Below are 17,973 nucleotides of genomic sequence, written 5' to 3'. Positions count from 1 at the left end.
CACCAAACTTCCGGCATGCTCGGCGTGTATTAATATCGACACCCAACTTCCGGCTAATAAGTCCCCTTAAAAGCTGGAGTGTCATAATTGCCTAGCGGTTAAGAGCATCGGACTCATGCTCTGGTGTTTCAGAGGCAACAGTGGCGTGGGTTCGAACCCACCGGGTGGACACTGTGTGCCCTAGGGCAAGGCACTTCACCATTATTGCGTGGGACGTAAAGCCGTTGGTCCCGTGTGTTGGTTGAATGCACGTAAGAACCCAGGTACTGAGCACTTATCGCTAAGAGAAGGTTCGCCCCGGTGTTTCTGGCAGTGCGATCACCTTCAGCCATGAAGTATGCACTTATAAGAAAGAAGAAAGAAAGAGCTGGGGGACGTCAGAGTCCCCTTAGAGTGCTATCAGAGAGATTTTCAAGAGTGACCGTGGCGACGCCAAAGCCACGGAAACGAAAACCGAGTTGACTCAGACTGAGTTGACCCGGACCTGTAACGCACCTATCAAAATGTTTCCCCCCCCCCCCCGCAGCTCAAGGTCTGATGTCGGGATTTGGTCACGTTTTTCATGACCCAGGGTGGGGATTCGGGTCACTCAAATTACATTTTTTTTACCATTGGCGTGCTACCATGGAAATGCATTTACTAGTGCGCCCCACGTATGTATGCATGATCGGGGATTGTCACTTAAATTTTGCCCGAGGGGTGGGGATTTTGTCACTTCAAAAGTGACAATCCCGACGTCTTGGGTGGGGCAGCCCGGGGGGGGGGGGGGGGGACTATTATTGATAGGCGCGTAAAGCGAACCTGAAACCGATACATCAAGTGCCAGGTGACCGTAAGGTCATGGCCCAATTCTGCTAAATGCAATTCAAAAATCTGTCAGATTCATCAAAAATCTGCCAAATTCCCCAGAATTACTCAGGCAACTTTAAATACTTAAAATCACGTGTAGATATTGTAGTATTGCCTTTATTAAGGTTTAAATTACATTATAAAAAATCTATAGTCACATAAACATGATAAAGATGTTATGACATTGTGTAAATTTCAGGCAATTAAAACGCAACTTTGTCATCACTAGACTTTGTCGGTACCCTAAATTTCACCTCAGAACGTACCTGCCAACCTGTCCCATTTATGTAAGGGTTTGTTCGAAAAAGATTGAAGCTTTTTTTTAAAACAAATATACAATTTTTATCAAATTTGCTGTTTTTCTGTCGAATATTCACTTTTGCAGAATTCTGCCAGAAACCTGCCAAAAAAATCCATTCTGTCAATTTTTTTCTCTCAAACTTTTCACAAAAAATCTGTCAAAGTTAGCCGAAAATCGGCTAAAACGGTCACCTGTCGGGATCCGTTACGTTACAGCACGCAATTCGGTGACGTTGCTATTTTGCTTGGCTTTTGTAGGCCCTACAATCTGAAATTCCGAAGTGATACGCTAGTAGTATAAACATTCAGGACATGGTAAGGAGATGTCTTTATTTATGGATAATTGGATATGTACGGTTTTGTAAAGTGTCAACTGAAATATTCAGTCAGTTGTGTTTACGATGTTTGTGCATCATCTATTTCGTGACAAAATGCGCCTATCGATACTAGCCCCATAAATGTGGCCATTTTATTTTTTACTGGACTACCTCGGTATATAAAGGCCACACTTGGAACATGTACAAAAACATGTAAAACTTTGTCAAATTTTGATTTTCATTATAGGCTAATCAGAAATGTATTTAGGCCTACACTAAATTGGCAACGATCGTTTGACTAGTGGGTGATGTAGTGCAGTGGGTGGATAAGACCGGTGTGATTAAATAACAAGATTGCGGGTTTGAATCCCAGTGAAGTAAGTAACTGGTAAACAAAGAGGATTGGAGGAGGGTACAGAGTAGCTGGAGTTACCCAGCCCTGAGTTTTATCATTGGGTTGTCATCTAGGGCTGGAGCGCATTTTTCTCAAAACTTGTAGTATTTGCAAAAAAAAATTGGAAAATGTTCAATTTTGTCCCCGTTACACACTAATTGCAACTGCAACTCACCCCAAACTTGCCTGGAATAACCATTACACAGGTCCTTGAAGTAAAAAACGATCCACGATGAAGATTCAGCCTACAATTGCAGTGAAAACAGGAGGAATAACCGCTAACTTGACAACCTTGCTGGATTGGCCAGGACCGCTATTGGTTTGTGCACAAAAAAAATTGTGTACAATGAATGGCGGTCGATTAACAGGCACAGAGAGCGATCGCTGTCAACTACTCGTTTTGCCGGCTGCGCTGGCTGTTGGCGCGTGACGTCACGCGGAAGCGTAACACCCGATGACTGTTTCATGCACTATTGGTTGCGGTTCCAGTACCAAAGCTGTATGCGAGTGGTAAACCTTATATTAGTGCATGAAACAGTCATCGGGTGTTACGCTTCCGCGTGACGTCACGCGCCAACAGCCAGCGCAGCCGGCAAAAACGAGTAGTTGACAGCGATCGCTCTCTGTGCCTGTTAATCGACCGCCATTCATTGTACACAATTTTTTGTGTGCACAAACCAATAGCGGTCCTGGTCAATCCAGCAAGGTTGTCAAGTTAGCGGTTATTCCTCCTGTTTTCACTGCAATTGTAGGCTGAATCTTCATCGTGGATCGTTTTTTACTTCAAGGACCTGTGTAATGGTTATTCCAGGCAAGTTTGGGGTGAGTTGCAGTTGCAATTAGTGTGTAACGGGGACAAAATTGAACATTTTCCAATTTTTTTTTGCAAATACTACAAGTTTTGAGAAAAATGCGCTCCAGCCCTAGATGACAACCCAATGATAAAACTCAGGGCTGGGTAACTCCAGCTAGGTACAGAGTGAGAGTTGAGGAGGGAAAATGGATCAAAGAACCATAGAAAGTAACTTTTTGGCGCTTGAAAATTTATTGATAAAAGTGACGTACGTTTATGTTTGACATGGAGAGCTGGCAATCATACAGTGTGTTATACTCTGTGGTTTTTAACATTGTTAAATGTTGCTTGTATTTTCTGCAGTGTCGATGTGACTGTGGTTCCACTATTGATTTGTGAATAACCATGACGACAGTTAAGCTGCTTCCTCCAAGATTGGACCAACCTGACTGATGCTGACTTGCTTGCATGTAGTGTCCATCCGTCACAGAAATCCTAACATTTGACGAGTCAACATACATGCAATACTCGTGATTTTAAACTTGTGCATTCCTGAAATAAATATTTGTAGCAAAACGGTAACATGGCTGCCTCCGGTGAACAGCGCCCTCTGTCTGACCGTCTTGAAAATGTCCTCCAGGGGATCATCCCGGGACTGGGGACAATGGAGGACCCGCCCCGCCCACCTGGGGGTGGTGGGCAGGGCCGAGACGCAATCATCATTGACATGCCGGCTGTGAACCCAGAGGAGGAAAACAGGAACGGGGCCGGTAACCAGAACGACGGTGCGGGAGATACCAGCGAGGGGGAGAATGGAGATAGGCAAGGGGGTCTTGCCGAGGGACAGTTCAGGGCGCTTAGGCCCCTCATGGAACGCACTCTGCCGTTTGTACTGATCTTGCTGCTGAAAATCCTGTATGATCACAGAATAGGTGAGCAACTGTATTGCCTGGATCATTCATGTACTTCAAGTGTCAATGTGATGACAGTGCTTGGCAAATTTGTGTTTAAATAAAAAGAAATTCAAATATCCCGTTCCCAAGTATTTGTTTTGAAAATGTGACCAAATACAGCAAGATGAGTCTGAAGTAGCCAGAGCTATTTTTGAATTACAAGGCCTTACACAAATCTTGTACTGTGGAAATCAACAAGAACCGTCCCATTTTTTCTCCAAATGTCCGTAGTTTCCAGGATGGTTGCCATGAGTGATCTATCAAAATGATAAGCCAAGTATTAACTTTCTGATGCATATATGAACATTTAATAAACGAGTTGGGACAAAATCATTAAATATCTCTTTGTGGAACATTAATTGTCACAAATTTTCAAACACGATTTTGTTTGTGTGTTTTATCTCCATGTACGTGAACCTTGCTACTGAACCGAACTGAAATTGCTGAGCCCAACCTGAACTGAACTAATTCAGTTTCAAAACCTATATTATAAACCCTTTGCCATTCTAAAACTGCTCCATTTATTTTGCAGTTCAAAACCCTTTTCCTTCTAAACTTTCCCTACTGCCTCGTCATATAAGATTTCTGAAAGTATTGACATTATATGAAGGATTACAACTCCCCTCAACCACCAAAAAAGAAAAATCAACATTCTCACAGCTAAATTTTCTGGATGAGTACATTCTGAGTATTTTCTAAAAGTGATTTTCTTTCTTACCCCTTAGGTGTAATTGTGCTCATTGGAATGGGGGCTGCATTTTTCCATTTCAACGGCAAACTCAAAGAACAGGTTGCTCAGAGGGTGAGTCTTATAGGGTGTATTTGTGAACGAGTGAGGGCAAGTAACCATGCCATATTTGGAGGTATCAAGCAGGGCCCAATTTCATGACTCTGCTTACCATTACTGAAAAATCCCTGCTTACTGTAGCAGGAAATTTCATGTTTACAGTAAGCGTATTTCACGGGTTAGCGAGGAATTTTGGCTTCTGCGCATGCGTACACCCTGTAACTAAGGATCCTGCGCTTACACTGGGTCCGACCTTAAGGTCACATATGGTCTAGCGGTAGAGCACAGCATTGATGATCGTGAGATTGTGGGTTCGAGCCCCGCCGTGGCCATGCGTGTTGTGCCCTTGAGTAAAGATGCTTTACCTCAATTACTCCTCTCAACCCAGGTGTTAAATGGGTACCGGCATTATTCAATGCTGGGAAGGTAACAGACTCGCTGTGGAGGAGGTGTGGCGATCCCCCCACAGCAGCATTTCATGGACACAGGTTCGTCCCCTTTACTTTTACCTTAGCCGGGCTACTTAAGGAATAGTTTGACTAGCCCGCCGCTGTTTTGACTAGCATTTGGTTAGCGGGCTACCGCTAAAGTTGGACCCTGGCTTACAGGGTTAGTGCAGAATTTTCCTGCTAGCATTCTCAGCGCAAACTGGTGATCATAAGCGTGGAATTCTGGGCTTAGCAGAGCCATGAAATTGGGCCCGGATGTGTATCTCAGGTTATTGACGCAAGTTTAAATGTTCCTATAAATACATCTTTACAATAGCTGGCACAATGCTTTCTCCATTAAAGGGGGCTGCCGTGAATGTACACTGATAGCTTGCTCAGAATGGTTTGGGTAGGATAACATCAGCCGATGAAAACATCTATTTGTTTGCACACCCGTGTTCACTGGTAGCGATAACTTAAAGTTGCCATACAACATTCCAGACTCAAGAAACATTGAGATTTGAGTAGATAGGTCTGGGAACTAGACAAGGCAATGTAAGAAGCTCCTGGATGTCCGCGCCAACCTATCATGATTGGTATCAGAAAGAATTATTAGTATTTCTAGTCGTGCAATTTTTTAGTATCATTAGAATCTCTAGTCCTGAATCCTACAAACTTAATGTAATGTTTTATTTACACGCCCAGGGGAAAGACCCTACATCCTGTTCGAGCTACCAGCTGTCACTTGTCCATAACCCAACCCTGTAAACCTTCTTTTTCAGGACAAGCGGAACTTGAAATCCCTGCTCTTCATGTCTCTCCTTCTGCCATTTAATATTGCCGTAGTCTACTACGTCTTTGCTGATCAGCAGCTGCCAAAATGGTGAGTATTGAACTAGCAATCCAAAGGTCTATGACCTTGTGGCTCAGTCTATTATAGAACATCCCTGAGACAAAATCACATTAAGCCATAATAACAGTGTCCGTGTTATCACTAGGAGCCATGTTGTGACGTGAAAACAATTGTTGGATCAATATACTGTTTCGTGAACAATAAAATTATACTGCATCAACATGACAATACACATAACCTTCCCAACTTCATAAGCTTTCTTTTAGTACAAGAATCATTCAAATCACTCCTGTACTTTTCAAGTTACGGAATTTTAAACACACACACCGTTTTGAAGTTCTGTCCATGGATCACAAACAAGGCAAGCAAAACGAAAACAATTCTCATAGGGGTGCATGTGACTTGTTTTCGTTTTGCTGAAAGAACGCTTACCTTTTTGTGATTCGTGGACAGAACTTCAAAACGTTGTTTGTGTTTAAAATTTCGTAACTGGAAAAGTACATGAGTGATTTGAATGCCTGATTGTTGTAGTGAAAGAAAGCCTATGAATTGGGCTTTCATATCCTAGATTTTGAAAGTGCTACATGCAGAACTACGCTTAAAAAGGTCCCGTCATTTGAGTTTCATTTTTTTTTTACTCACTCTGTACTGTTCTAAACTGACTGACTGTATTTTCGGACAAGGTTTTTCTGGTGTTAAAGCAAGTTCTCGTCGTCACATATATTCCCCGAAAAATATTCTTGTTTGTTTTATAACTCTGTTCCAGTTTGATATTTCTAAAACCGAACTTTGAAAAAATGGACTTCTGGACTCTGCTCTGGGTCATCGGGATCACCGATTATGTCATCAAATATATCACCATAGCAACCAAGTGCTTGGTTACCGCTCTGCCAAGAGTTTGTCTGAGCTTTAAGAGAAGGGTACGAGTGAAGATTACTTTATTTTTTATTTTATCTCATTAGTGTAGAAATAGACTTGATTGTTTTATCCTTATAGATCTTTTTCATTGCATCTTTGAAGTGTGTGCTTTAAGTTTACAGGGATCTTTGCATGAGTAGATTATTTGAACATTAGATTTAAATGAATGAATTAATCAAGAAAAACTCCGCAAAGATGGCTACTGAATGCAATAGGTCTATACAGAGAAAAGAAACATTGACATTTTTGTTATTAGAAAGAATTTATTTCACTTGTGTGTGTGTCATTCTATTAAGAGTTTTAAAATCCAAAACAGTGTGGTAATGTCTTTGTCCTTGTCTCCAAAGCTATACTGAGTGAGCTGTGATAAATAAAGCATGTTTTGTTGAGAAATGTTGAAAATTGCTTCATCTCAGTAACTCTTTGTGTGTGTTTTAAAGTTTAGAGGTGAAGTATCAGTCTCTCAGTTTTAGTTTATCGGACATTTGAATTGGCCAATTATTGGATTAAGGACTGAGGCTAAAAAATCCCAAAGATGATCTTCTTACTCTTGAGTTGTCCATAAAAGGCAAATCTACTTTCTGAGTACCCCTGTAACGTCTCAACTAGACCATCGGTCCAAACTTAACGTGGGACTGTTCTAACTGAATGTTCCAGTTGGGATGGTCCCAATTGAAGTTGGGCCGTCCCACTTACGGTTGGGCTGATGTATAATAGGGGCCTAACACCCCTTTTTGAAGAATGTTCTGTTATTCCAGCCAGACCCAATCTTTGCGGAGAACAAACGTTTCTACTAACATGTTTTCTCTCTTTAGGGTCGCGTGTTCCTGTGCATTGAGAATATCTCCCAACTCTACCGGTCCCTAACCCCGGTTCCTGTCTGGACAGCATTTTTATCAGAGGACACGGACTCGCATTGGTTGTTCAGCTATGCATTGGTCCTGTTATACATCATGGCAAAGGTATGCATGAAGACCCATTGCTCAGAATAAAGGTTAATTAACCCCAACCTTCCCAAATCCTCCCAAATCCTCTTTGCAAAATGGAGGATTTTAAGAGCTTGCCCCGAATCGTGTGATTAGCAACAGTGTCTTTGGTCTGGAGAATTCCAAGTTAAAATGTGCCAAGCATTCTGAGCAAGTCAGTGTACCAGATGTTTTCAAATTTATATCCCATAGGGTATATAAGTCACTCGCAAATGGCTTATTGATACATGACACTTTTGAACTGAAGGCCATCTTTTACCTTCTGTTTTTTATTACAGAGCTATATGACGTATTCAAAGATTTTCGAGTGTTACACAACAGTAAAAAATGTCTTTAAAGATTCGGTAAGCCTATTTGTTTCATATTTTTTTTTGTGAAGACGAGGAAATAGAGGATCATTAAAATCGTTAGCTATAAATTCAGCAACCACAGCACTTGTCAAAGTGAAAAGCATGCCCAATGTAGCAAGAGCCATCAAGGCCAAACTGCCTCAGTGTCTGTTTTCACCAACTGCAGCTGAATAATGCAGTTGTGACATTGTTTAATGGGACTAGCTTTCATTATTTTAGAATTGGCCGTTTATGCATTGGTCATGATGGCTCAGTGCAGCAAGGTCCCACAGACTTACAGCTGATGCACTGTGTTGCGTCTGGCAGGGTCAGGGCTGAAATATGAAATTATCTTTTTAAAAAACTTGACCAGTTGTCATTAAAGTCACAATGCTAGCTCAACTGAAAAATACTAATTTTCTGTCATCTTCAGCAATATGGTAGTCGGCCTAGCAGCGACCACATACAAGGCGTTGGAGAGGCCTGCCCAATATGCCAAGATAACTTCACCAATCCAGTTGAACTACACTGCAAGGTAAACTCCATTCCCATATCTCCTATTAATAAATACCTTGGAGAGTTGGTGGCTTGTGATTGGTCGAGACTCGATCACGTGGGGGTGTATTAACGGTGATATTAAGACCGGCTTCAAAGAACAAGCGAATAAATGGCCCCTGAACCAGCATTGATCCAGCCCCATGCAAGCCAATGATTGGCCAAATTTACAACAGTCCTACGGTAGCTTGTAACAATACAACACTGCACATGCGCTCAACCACCATCGCGTGAAGCCTTACGCGCGCGTTGCAAAACAGTTACTATGGGTGCGCGCCCGTGAGGAAGGTGTGGAGGTGACCGCTGATAATGAACCTCGACTTTGTCTCGGTCCATTAACAGCGGTCACCCCCAAAGCCGGTCATTATCACGCAGTGAAGACCGGATCCTCACACTGTTATTCCCAAGTAATATAACACAAACTAAAAAGCTTGATACTGAGTTATACAGGGTAGTCCAAACAAAAGTGTACACTTTTTCAGATGCCGATTTATGAAAATCGGGGAGATATGTTGAAATTATTTTAAGATATTCCTAATCTACAAAATCTTGGTGGTATATGGTGAAAATGGCGATGAAAATAAAGCCTAAATTAAGAAATGGCAGCCATTTACAGAAAAATGGTCAAAAACCACTTTGTCCACGACCACATTAAGTTTATGACCTTGTCAAAAGAATAGCACTGCATGCACAAAGAACTGCAATAACAGTGACCATACCAGTATTTCATACACGCGTGTAAACCAGTTTGGTTTTTGACCATCTCTTTGTAAATGGCCCACCATTTCTTAATTTAGGCTTTATTTTCAATGCCGTTTTCACCATATACCTCCAAGATCTTACACAAATATAAAAATATCACACTCTTGTTGCCATGGATCGACCAATCAGCATCGAGGATTCAAGTTTGCTTGAAGATAATAGTTTGCTTGAAGATAATAGTTAATAGCTAGCTCAGCACCTTCATGTTGCGCTCTTGTTTTGATTTGTATTTCCTGCAGCACATTTTCTGTGAGGAGTGTGTGACCATGTGGTTTGACAGGGAGAGAACGTGCCCAATGTGCAGAGCCAAGGTTGCCGACAGTCCCCAGTGGAGAGACGGTTCCACAACGTCTATCATACAATGGTTCTAGGAGCAAACCAAGAACGTATCTCACTCCGGTAAGATTCTTCGTTTCTCTGCAGAAGCGTAACTAGGCAGGTCCAGCAGGGAAGGTGTAAGGCAGTTCTCCTGCCCTCCCCTTTTGTGTTCAATAAAAAAACTCTAACAAACTGGAAGCTTTCTGTGTATGCATGATGTGCAATCCAGGTGGACCCCTCTCATATTCAAAAGTATGGTCCACCTTTCAGGCCTATCAACTCTAATGTATTGACAGGCATGCAACTTTTCCTCGGATCCGCTGATTTCCTCGTTTTTTTAATTCTCAGGAATACCATTACATATTGAAAAACACTGTACAAAGTCTTGAGTGGTTTGGAATTTCCTTGTTTTGGAAAGATTTCCATATACGAAGTTCACCCAACACCCTGTGTACAAACCCTATGAGATTGGACTGAAAAATTCTAAGTGTTTTCTAAGAAAATGCTTGTATTTTCTCACTGCTCAAATTGACTTTGATGACATGAAATTGCTATCTGGGGGCTTGTTAGTCAATACAGAGGAAAATTAGTGAACTTCGTATATGGAAATCTTTCCCTTGTTTTTTTCTGAATTCCCAGTTGCATGCCTGTATTGAGTGTGTAACTCCCGCATTTCAGGTTATTTTCACGCATTCACGCCCGCACAGGATTTCTCACGCTAAAAAAAAATTAACAAATGAAACTCAGAAATGATGATTAAATGATGATCTTTTGCTCAACAAATTGGTTAAAGTGGTCAGAAATTGCCTCAGATCACACCACAGAGCGTCTAGAATCCAACAATGTTCAGGGCCCTTAAGCAGACCTCGAACCCCACGCCGTTAGGTCTTCACGCTTCGCGCTCAGATTAGTTCTGTTCAAGCTCCATCGCCAAATACTCACTCTCAGCTCTTACTCAAAGTTGGAAGCCCTGACATTTGGATCCTAAAAAGTAATTTGCTGAACAAGAGAGCAAGCACCATCAGGTCGCAACTCCTTTTCCAAAAAATCATTCAGTCTTATCACAGTTGACAGTTTCTCTAAGACAAACCATGGGTTGTTTATGTCAAATTACCAGTGATTTTTTTTTTGTAAAGTCTACTGTGATGAGTCAAGCAAGGCTGAGATTTGTCAAATATTTCCCGATTTCAGGATTTTTAAAGAATCCCTCTTCCTGAGGTTTTAATCTCAATGGTTCAGTGAACTTTTTTTTCAGACTCAAACAAGACCGCTTGTTTTTGTTTTGTTGCAGAGATTCTGTGCTCTCTGGAGGTGGAGGCCACATCTTGTTTTGTCCCCCCTCATCAGAGGCAATGCAGCTGGCTGTGTAAGATAATTACAAGAAAAAAATCTATCGGAAAATAAGATTTCCTTTTGCTTATATATGTAAAAGATAGTGTTGAAGTTAAGTCCATCACAAGTCCTCACAAGTCCTTGCAAGTCCTCAACAGTCCTCGGGAAGTCCACCACAACTCCTCACAACTCCTCGCAAGTCCTTGCAAGTCTTTGACAGTCCTCGCAAGTCCTCTCCAGTCCTCGCAAATCCTCTCCAGTCCTCTCCAGTCTTCACAAGTCTTTGCAAGTCCTCAACAGTCTTTGGAAGTCCTCGCAAGTCCTTGCAAGTCCTTGCAAGTCCTCGTAAGTCCTCGCAAGTCCTCGCAAGTCCTCGCAAGTCCTCGCAAGTCCTCACAAGTCCTCGCAAGTCCTCGCAAGTCCTCGCAAGTCCTCACAAGTCCTCGCAAGTCCTCACAAGTCCTCGCAAGTCCTCGCAAGTCCTCAACAGTCTTTGTAAGTCCTCGCAAGTCCTTAAGAGTCTTCCCAAGTCCTCGCCGTTCCTCGTCAGTCCTCCATGTTGAGAATCCTGTGGAAACTCTGCTATTCTCAAATATCTGAGCACCGTATTCATGGTGATGAAAAAGTACAAAGTTTGAGCAGATGGGACTTCTTCCACATATCTACAAAAAAAAATTAACTTTGGCCTTTATTCCTCACTGATTATTAAATTGTGTCCTTCATATCTCTACTGCTTCCCATCTCTTTTGTGTTTTGTACATATCTTCTTTAGAAAAACACAAGTGCAGACAGTATGTGATTCCACAGCAGGTGTTTCACCTGTGCCACACTATAGGAAGTGGTTTGGCTGGTATTATAGCATGTGGAAAATGACAACAAGAAAAGTTTTGTGTGAACATGAGGCTTTTCATATATATGATATGTTGATATCTGGGCTTATCAACTTCAACAATGTGGTTTGTAAGAAGGCAATCAAGCATTGTAATATTCAACACGTTGGGATTTGCAAAATTTGAAATGTACATGAAAAAAATATTGAGGCATGACTTATTGCTTAACAATCAATCTTGCAATGTTGCTATAGACAGAGTTAGCTCTTGACTATCCAGTGTTTAGTACCCAGACGTTCAGGTTAGTTTTGTTTACAGTGTCAAATAAACGGAAATCTATCAGTTCAACGTAATTTGATCTTCACATAATAAGTGTCTTGAGTATGATGTCATTTAAAACATTAAATTAATGGATACATGTATATCATTTTAATTCCCAAGGTGGGTAATTCATTTCAATAAAGAATTCTTTGAAATTTAGCCCAAATGGTTCTAATACTCTTATGCATTTGCATTGATACTTAATGGTACAACGTACACTGTATGCACTTTTTGTCTTTTCAATTAATTAATTTATGTACAATTAATTAATTTATTGTTCACAATTTTATTGAGCTTATATGTACTTTTTGAAGAATTGTCCATCCTTTGCTTGCCTGAAAGATTGGAATTCTGTCCAACTTATGGATCAATTAAAATCTTTATTTTTAATCATGGCAATCTTTCTAACACCCTGACTCTTTTGTTTTGCACTGTCTTTTGGGGACTTACATGTAGGAACCGTCACTTTGACGAAATTTGGTTACGCAAATTTTGAAGGACGTCATTCAAATTAAACAAATGTGATTGTTGAGCCGTCGCGCATGACGTGTTTGCTATACCAGCTTCTGCTGCTAAGTATGGAAATGAAACTTCCACTTTCGCCGTTCACACTTTACCTACTGCGTTCACAATGTATCATGAATGTATCATGCATCATCAATGTATCTGGAATGGACCGGCAAAAAATTGCACTTGTGTAATAATGATAATAATATGTCGCTTATATAGCGCTTTTGAAAGGTCTCAAAGCGCTTCACAATTACCCCTGTTCATCAGGCCATGAGATCAGTTTCTGCAGCAGCTCATGATCAGCGCAATCTGGTCTCTACCTTCACAGGTACCCATTTATACTCCTGGGTGGAGAGAGGCAATTGTAGTAAAGTGTCTTGCCCAAGAACATCAGCACCATGTTCCCTGTCCGGGTTCGAACCCACGTTCCGCGGCGAACACCGTAACCATTGGACCAAAGCGCTCCGCGAATTGTGTAGCGAATTTCTTTCTTTTTTTCCCCACGGGGAGAGGGTCATCGCAGTGCTAATATTTACCCAAAGTATTTGGTATTTATTTAGTGCATGGTTCACGGTATCACGCTTACAGAATAGACTTCCCGTCGGTCACTACCTTTCCCCTACTTCCCACAAAGAAATCGTAATAACAAATACTTTGTTTATTATGCAGTAACCATGGAATGACGTCGAGGAAGGCCAATGCTCCGTACAATTTAGTCCTAAAAGCACTGAAAAGTGTTTAACGTTCCATACAATATTGTTATTCATGGACACAATAATTGCTACAAGATTTAGGCCTAAAAGCAGAATTGTGTGTGGTTTGAAGAACATGCAGTTCAACTGAGTGCGGAATAAAAACGTCGTTCACATTTGAAAACCAGTTGAAAAGCAGCACTCATTGTAATTTGAATCTGCAATAAAATTGGAATAATAGTGGAAGGAGTAAATGCGTTTGCCTCCATGGTTTGACAAAGACGGAAGAATGTATAATATGACAATGATAATAATGTAAGATAGTTTGGCATCACTTTTCAAATATCATGCGTTTGTTTCAGACTTTATACGGTGAACCAAAAAAGAGATTTCCAAGCAAGCGAACTTTTTCCGTTTCAGAAGTAACTACTCAACAGAAAGAGAAGGATAGAGACTATATCGATTGACTGATAGTTTGTCTTTGAAAATTCTGTCTGAAACTAAAAAGTCATGACATCTGTGACTTTATTCTCCAAAAGGAGACAATACAGAATTTGGAGGGGAGAGTTGTAAGAAAGGCCTCAAACGATATAATTACACCAATTGAAAATCCTTTTCCTGTTATCCATCAATGCCCTAAGCTCTAATGCTAAGGCATTTTGTAGATCTTAAGTCAAATTGACCAAATGTAGGTCATAAGTCAAACATTATGTAGGTCATAAGTCAAACATTATGTAGGTTGGAACTCGGAAGTCAAATCCGAAGACCCCGACAATAAGGCTATAGTGAATGAGACAATGTATCCTCCATGATAGATATCAGTAGAAAATCAATCCACCCTGTGGACACATTGCGAAACCTGTTGGAAAGCATTGCTTGCTTTTTTATTGACTTTCGCGGAACGCATTTCCCAGGGACCTGGTTGGATGCCGAACGTCACGTCACTGTTTGTCTATTTCGGGCCTTTTATCAGAGGATAATACCACATCAGTGTTTATGTGGGTACAGTGTTTCTCATAAAAGGCGTGCAAATTTTGAAGTGGTTGCAAAACGTAGTGGAATGGTAAACAGTATAGGCCCTACTATAGAATCTGTACAAAAAACTCCAGCAAACCAAATTATAGTTCATCGAGAGAAAATAAAACAAAATGTCCGTTCTTCAGAATATGTTGTGGTATCTAGACGTTCGCACTGTATTACTGTGCGTGGCTGTCCTTCTGGTTCTTCGGTGGTTCTTGGGGCGACCTAAGAACCTCCCTCCTGGCCCCTGGGGGTTCCCACTCATCGGTTCCGTTCCGGCCATTGTACGTGAGATACGACGAGGCGTGGAACCCCACGATCTCTTCATGAGGTATGCTGCGAAGTACGGGCCCGTGTTTCGTCTGAAAGTCTTCAACAAGACAGTGGTGGTCCTCAATGACTACACCTCCGTGAAGGAAGCTTTCCAACATCCTCAGCTGAACGACAGACCCAAGATGTATTTGGCCGAGCTCTTCAAAACTGAAGGTATGCGGCAAAAATGAGTACACACTACATTTCAAACAAGAGTTGAGATGTCTGATTTTTTTTACATTGCAAACAATGTTTAGATTGTCTGATTTTATGAGATTGTTTACCGAGCAATCCCTTAAAAAATATTGCATGCCGACTACGGAGATACCTTTAAGTAGGCAACCAACAACAACATAACAAACAACCAACAACTGCCCATTTTTCCTTTTCGGTAGTTATATCACCAGGGCTCCACATACAGGTTGTCCATAAAAAAAAATCAGTCGAATCGGGCATGTTTTCAGAAAAGTGGGGGTAGTATTCAAATCGTGTGTAATACATTGCTGAGTGGAATAATCGGTCTTCCAAATGCTTTTTGGTTAGTTTCATTAGGACGTTTTGTTCAAAAGATACAGCGATCAAAATACGGCAATTGAAAAACCACTTGGGCCACTTTTATACTCCAACAAAGGAAACAAATCTTTTGTGTGTTTCTTTAACTGCGTTTCTCACTTTCAAGGAAAGTGGCCCAAGACGATTTTCAACCCTTGAGTTTGATGAAGCATAGCGTTTGTTCCAATGCATCGATTTGAATGAAATAAAGTTTGCATGGTAGATTACTTATCTGACTTTAAGAGGTAATTTGAAAATATTCCGAATTGGTTTTCGACTGTTAGGGTTTTTTTGTGGGACAACCTGCAGTCCCGTACCATGTTTTCTAAGAAAAGTCTCAGTGGATTAGATTATTTTATCAGGCAAGTTTTAATTGATTGGTTAGCATGAACATTACATTAGTAATTGTATATTTCTTTGATTTGACAGGTGTATTAATGGCGTCTGGCCAGCCCTGGATCGAGCTTCGTCGTTTCTGCTTGACCGTCCTCAGGAGCTTCGGAGTGGGCAAAACGAGCTTTGAGGAGAAGGTCGGCACCGAAGCTGAGGAACTGATGAAGGAGATGTCTGCTTTCAACGGGAAGCCATTTGACCCCAAAGCTCTGCTTGGTAACGCAGTATCCAATGTCATTTGCTCCGTTGTATTCGGAAAGCGGTACGAGTACAGTGACAAAGAGTTCCAGAAGCTTCTTTTCTTACTTGGCCAAAATGTCAAGCTGCTTGGCGCAGGCGGTGCTCTCAATTTCTTCCCGGCTCTTCGCTATCTGCCTTTCGTATCGACCGATAAGTTGATGTCAAATTTGGATAAACTCCGGACTTTTTTAAAAAGTATCGTCGACAACCACCATGCTGCCTTCGACCCCGACAATCTGAACGATTTCACTGACGTTTACTTGAAGGAACTGAACAACAATGGCCATCTTCCTGAAAAAGGGTTAGGTGGAACCATAGCAAATCTCTTCTCGGCTGGTTCTGAGACAACGGCCACTACGCTCCAGTGGGCCCTCCTGTACATGGCTGTCTACCCCGAGATCCAGCAGCGAGTCCAGGCCGAGATCGACGCCGTGGTCGGTCGCAACCGGCTGCCTAGGATGGCCGACAAACCGGAGCTGAACTTCACCCGAGCCGTCATCTGGGAGGTTCAACGCCTGAGTCTGATTGTGCCGTTGGGTGTTGCACATGCTGCTGCCGCAGACACCCAATTCCGTGGCTTCTTGATTCCTAAAGGCACCCTTCTCTTTCCAAACTTGTGGGCGGTGGCCCGTGACCCCAAAGTATGGTCCGATCCCGATCAGTTCAAACCCGAGAGATTCCTAAACGACAAAGGCGAGGCAGTTCAGGCTGAGGAGTTGATACCGTTTAGCATTGGTCGTCGGAGCTGTATCGGTGAGCACCTGGCTAAGATGGAGTTGTTTATCTTCTTCAGCTTCTTCATGCATCAGTTTACCTTCAACAAACCAGACAACTCGTCTCCACTGTCCCTTAAAGGAAGGGGCGGTATCACCTACTCGCCCAAGGAATTTGACATACGTGCCATGAAGCGCGAGTAACTGAAACAATGACTTATATAAATACGAAGGGACTATAGGAAGGATCGCCAACTTCTTTTTTTAATCCTGACATTTTTTCGATTTGTTTTGCTAAAATTCTGCAAACTTTTCCCCAAAAATTTCGAATAAAACTTATGTTTTTCACCTCAAGACACTTTCACTGATGATGTAGACCATGTCACATGTGGTGTGGTTGCCCGTAGGCAAACAGTCCCCCAGCTTCTATCATGACTGTGCAAAGTACGTTTCAACCCCAATATTCCTAGTGATTTGCAGTGTAGAATAAAATAGATAGCTGAAAGTCGGTGTCACGTAATCACGGCATTTACAAGTGTGAGATGGGCCAAATATTCCTTATCAAATGAAATGTATATAGTACTACAGTGTGAGTCCAAAAAAACTATACACTTTAAAAAAAATTGGCCATAGTTTTTTCTGTAGTAATATAGATGAGATATGTTCACATGTACTTTTAGAGTAATTTTTCCTGCTTCTTTTGGTGACATTTTCACTGGATTAGTTTTCATGCATGACTGCAGAGGAGACAATTAAAGGGGTCGGGTGAACTCTGACTTGCGCCAACTGGTCAGGGCTGGATAAGAATGAGACAATTTAAAAGAACACATCCATCGTCTTGGTTCTGGTCATGGAATGCATAATCAGTTCAGATTTGTGGATCTTGCTTGCAAGAGTTTCAGTATAGGCATATCTGGATGACCTCCAGGAAAGGATAACTCGTGAAATCGACATTCTCAACAAGACAGGGAGGTGATTCGCCGTGCTGTTGCAGGAATGATGCGCCGAGCCCAGCTGTGCATTGAACGAGATGGTGGCCATGTTGAGGACTAAGACACCGGGGAATTTAATTGCCTTTTTAATTAAATTTAAATGTTTTGAATAAACACGAAGTTTAAAAGCTAATGAAATCCTATTTTGTCTCTTTGTTAGACAATGGTTGTGTTCTTTTAAATTGTTTCTTTCTTATCCAGCCCTGACCAGTTGGCGCAAGTCAGATTTCACCCAACCCCCTTTATTGTCTCCTGTGCAGTTACATGTATATGCATGAAAACTAATCCAGTGAAAATGTCACCAAAAGAAGCAGGAAGAGTTACTCTAAAAGTACATATGAAAATATCTTATCTTTATTGCTACAGAATAAAACTATGGCCAATATTAAAAGTGTATAGTTTTTTGACTCGCACTGTAAGGCGAAGTAAAAAAAAAAACATGTTTAGCGTCCCCGCCCGCTTCCTTTTTAGAGGCCGCCTCCTTTTTTTTTTTTTTTTTTTTTTTTTTAAAGACAAAAATTGAT

General features: G+C 41.5%; 2 protein-coding genes across 2 annotated transcripts; both read left to right on the top strand.

Moving 5' to 3' along the window:
* Nucleotides 1-1,322: 1,322 nt before the first annotated feature.
* Nucleotides 1,323-11,258, top strand: LOC119730793 (RING finger and transmembrane domain-containing protein 2-like). The gene is made up of 10 exons (XM_038203823.1): nt 1,323-1,464; nt 3,017-3,585; nt 4,332-4,408; nt 5,604-5,704; nt 6,441-6,594; nt 7,408-7,554; nt 7,857-7,922; nt 8,341-8,442; nt 9,464-9,623; nt 10,834-11,258. Exons 2-9 carry the CDS (start codon nt 3,237-3,239, stop codon nt 9,593-9,595), a joined length of 1,128 nt encoding a protein of 375 aa, XP_038059751.1. The 5' UTR covers nt 1,323-1,464; nt 3,017-3,236; the 3' UTR covers nt 9,596-9,623; nt 10,834-11,258.
* A 2,886-nt stretch (nt 11,259-14,144) lies between these two features.
* Nucleotides 14,145-17,679, top strand: LOC119729963 (cytochrome P450 2J6-like). The gene is made up of 2 exons (XM_038202756.1): nt 14,145-14,733; nt 15,541-17,679. The coding sequence occupies exons 1-2, from the start codon at nt 14,376-14,378 to the stop codon at nt 16,659-16,661; spliced, it is 1,479 nt and encodes a 492-aa protein (XP_038058684.1). The 5' UTR covers nt 14,145-14,375; the 3' UTR covers nt 16,662-17,679.
* The last annotated feature ends 294 nt before the right edge of the window (nt 17,680-17,973 follow it).

The sequence above is a fragment of the Patiria miniata genome, unplaced genomic scaffold, assembly GCF_015706575.1.
Source record: "Patiria miniata isolate m_02_andy unplaced genomic scaffold, ASM1570657v1 HiC_scaffold_22, whole genome shotgun sequence".
Taxonomy (NCBI): domain Eukaryota; kingdom Metazoa; phylum Echinodermata; class Asteroidea; order Valvatida; family Asterinidae; genus Patiria; species Patiria miniata.
Note: the sequence above shows the minus strand (reverse complement) of the source record. Positions and strands in the feature narration are given on the sequence as shown.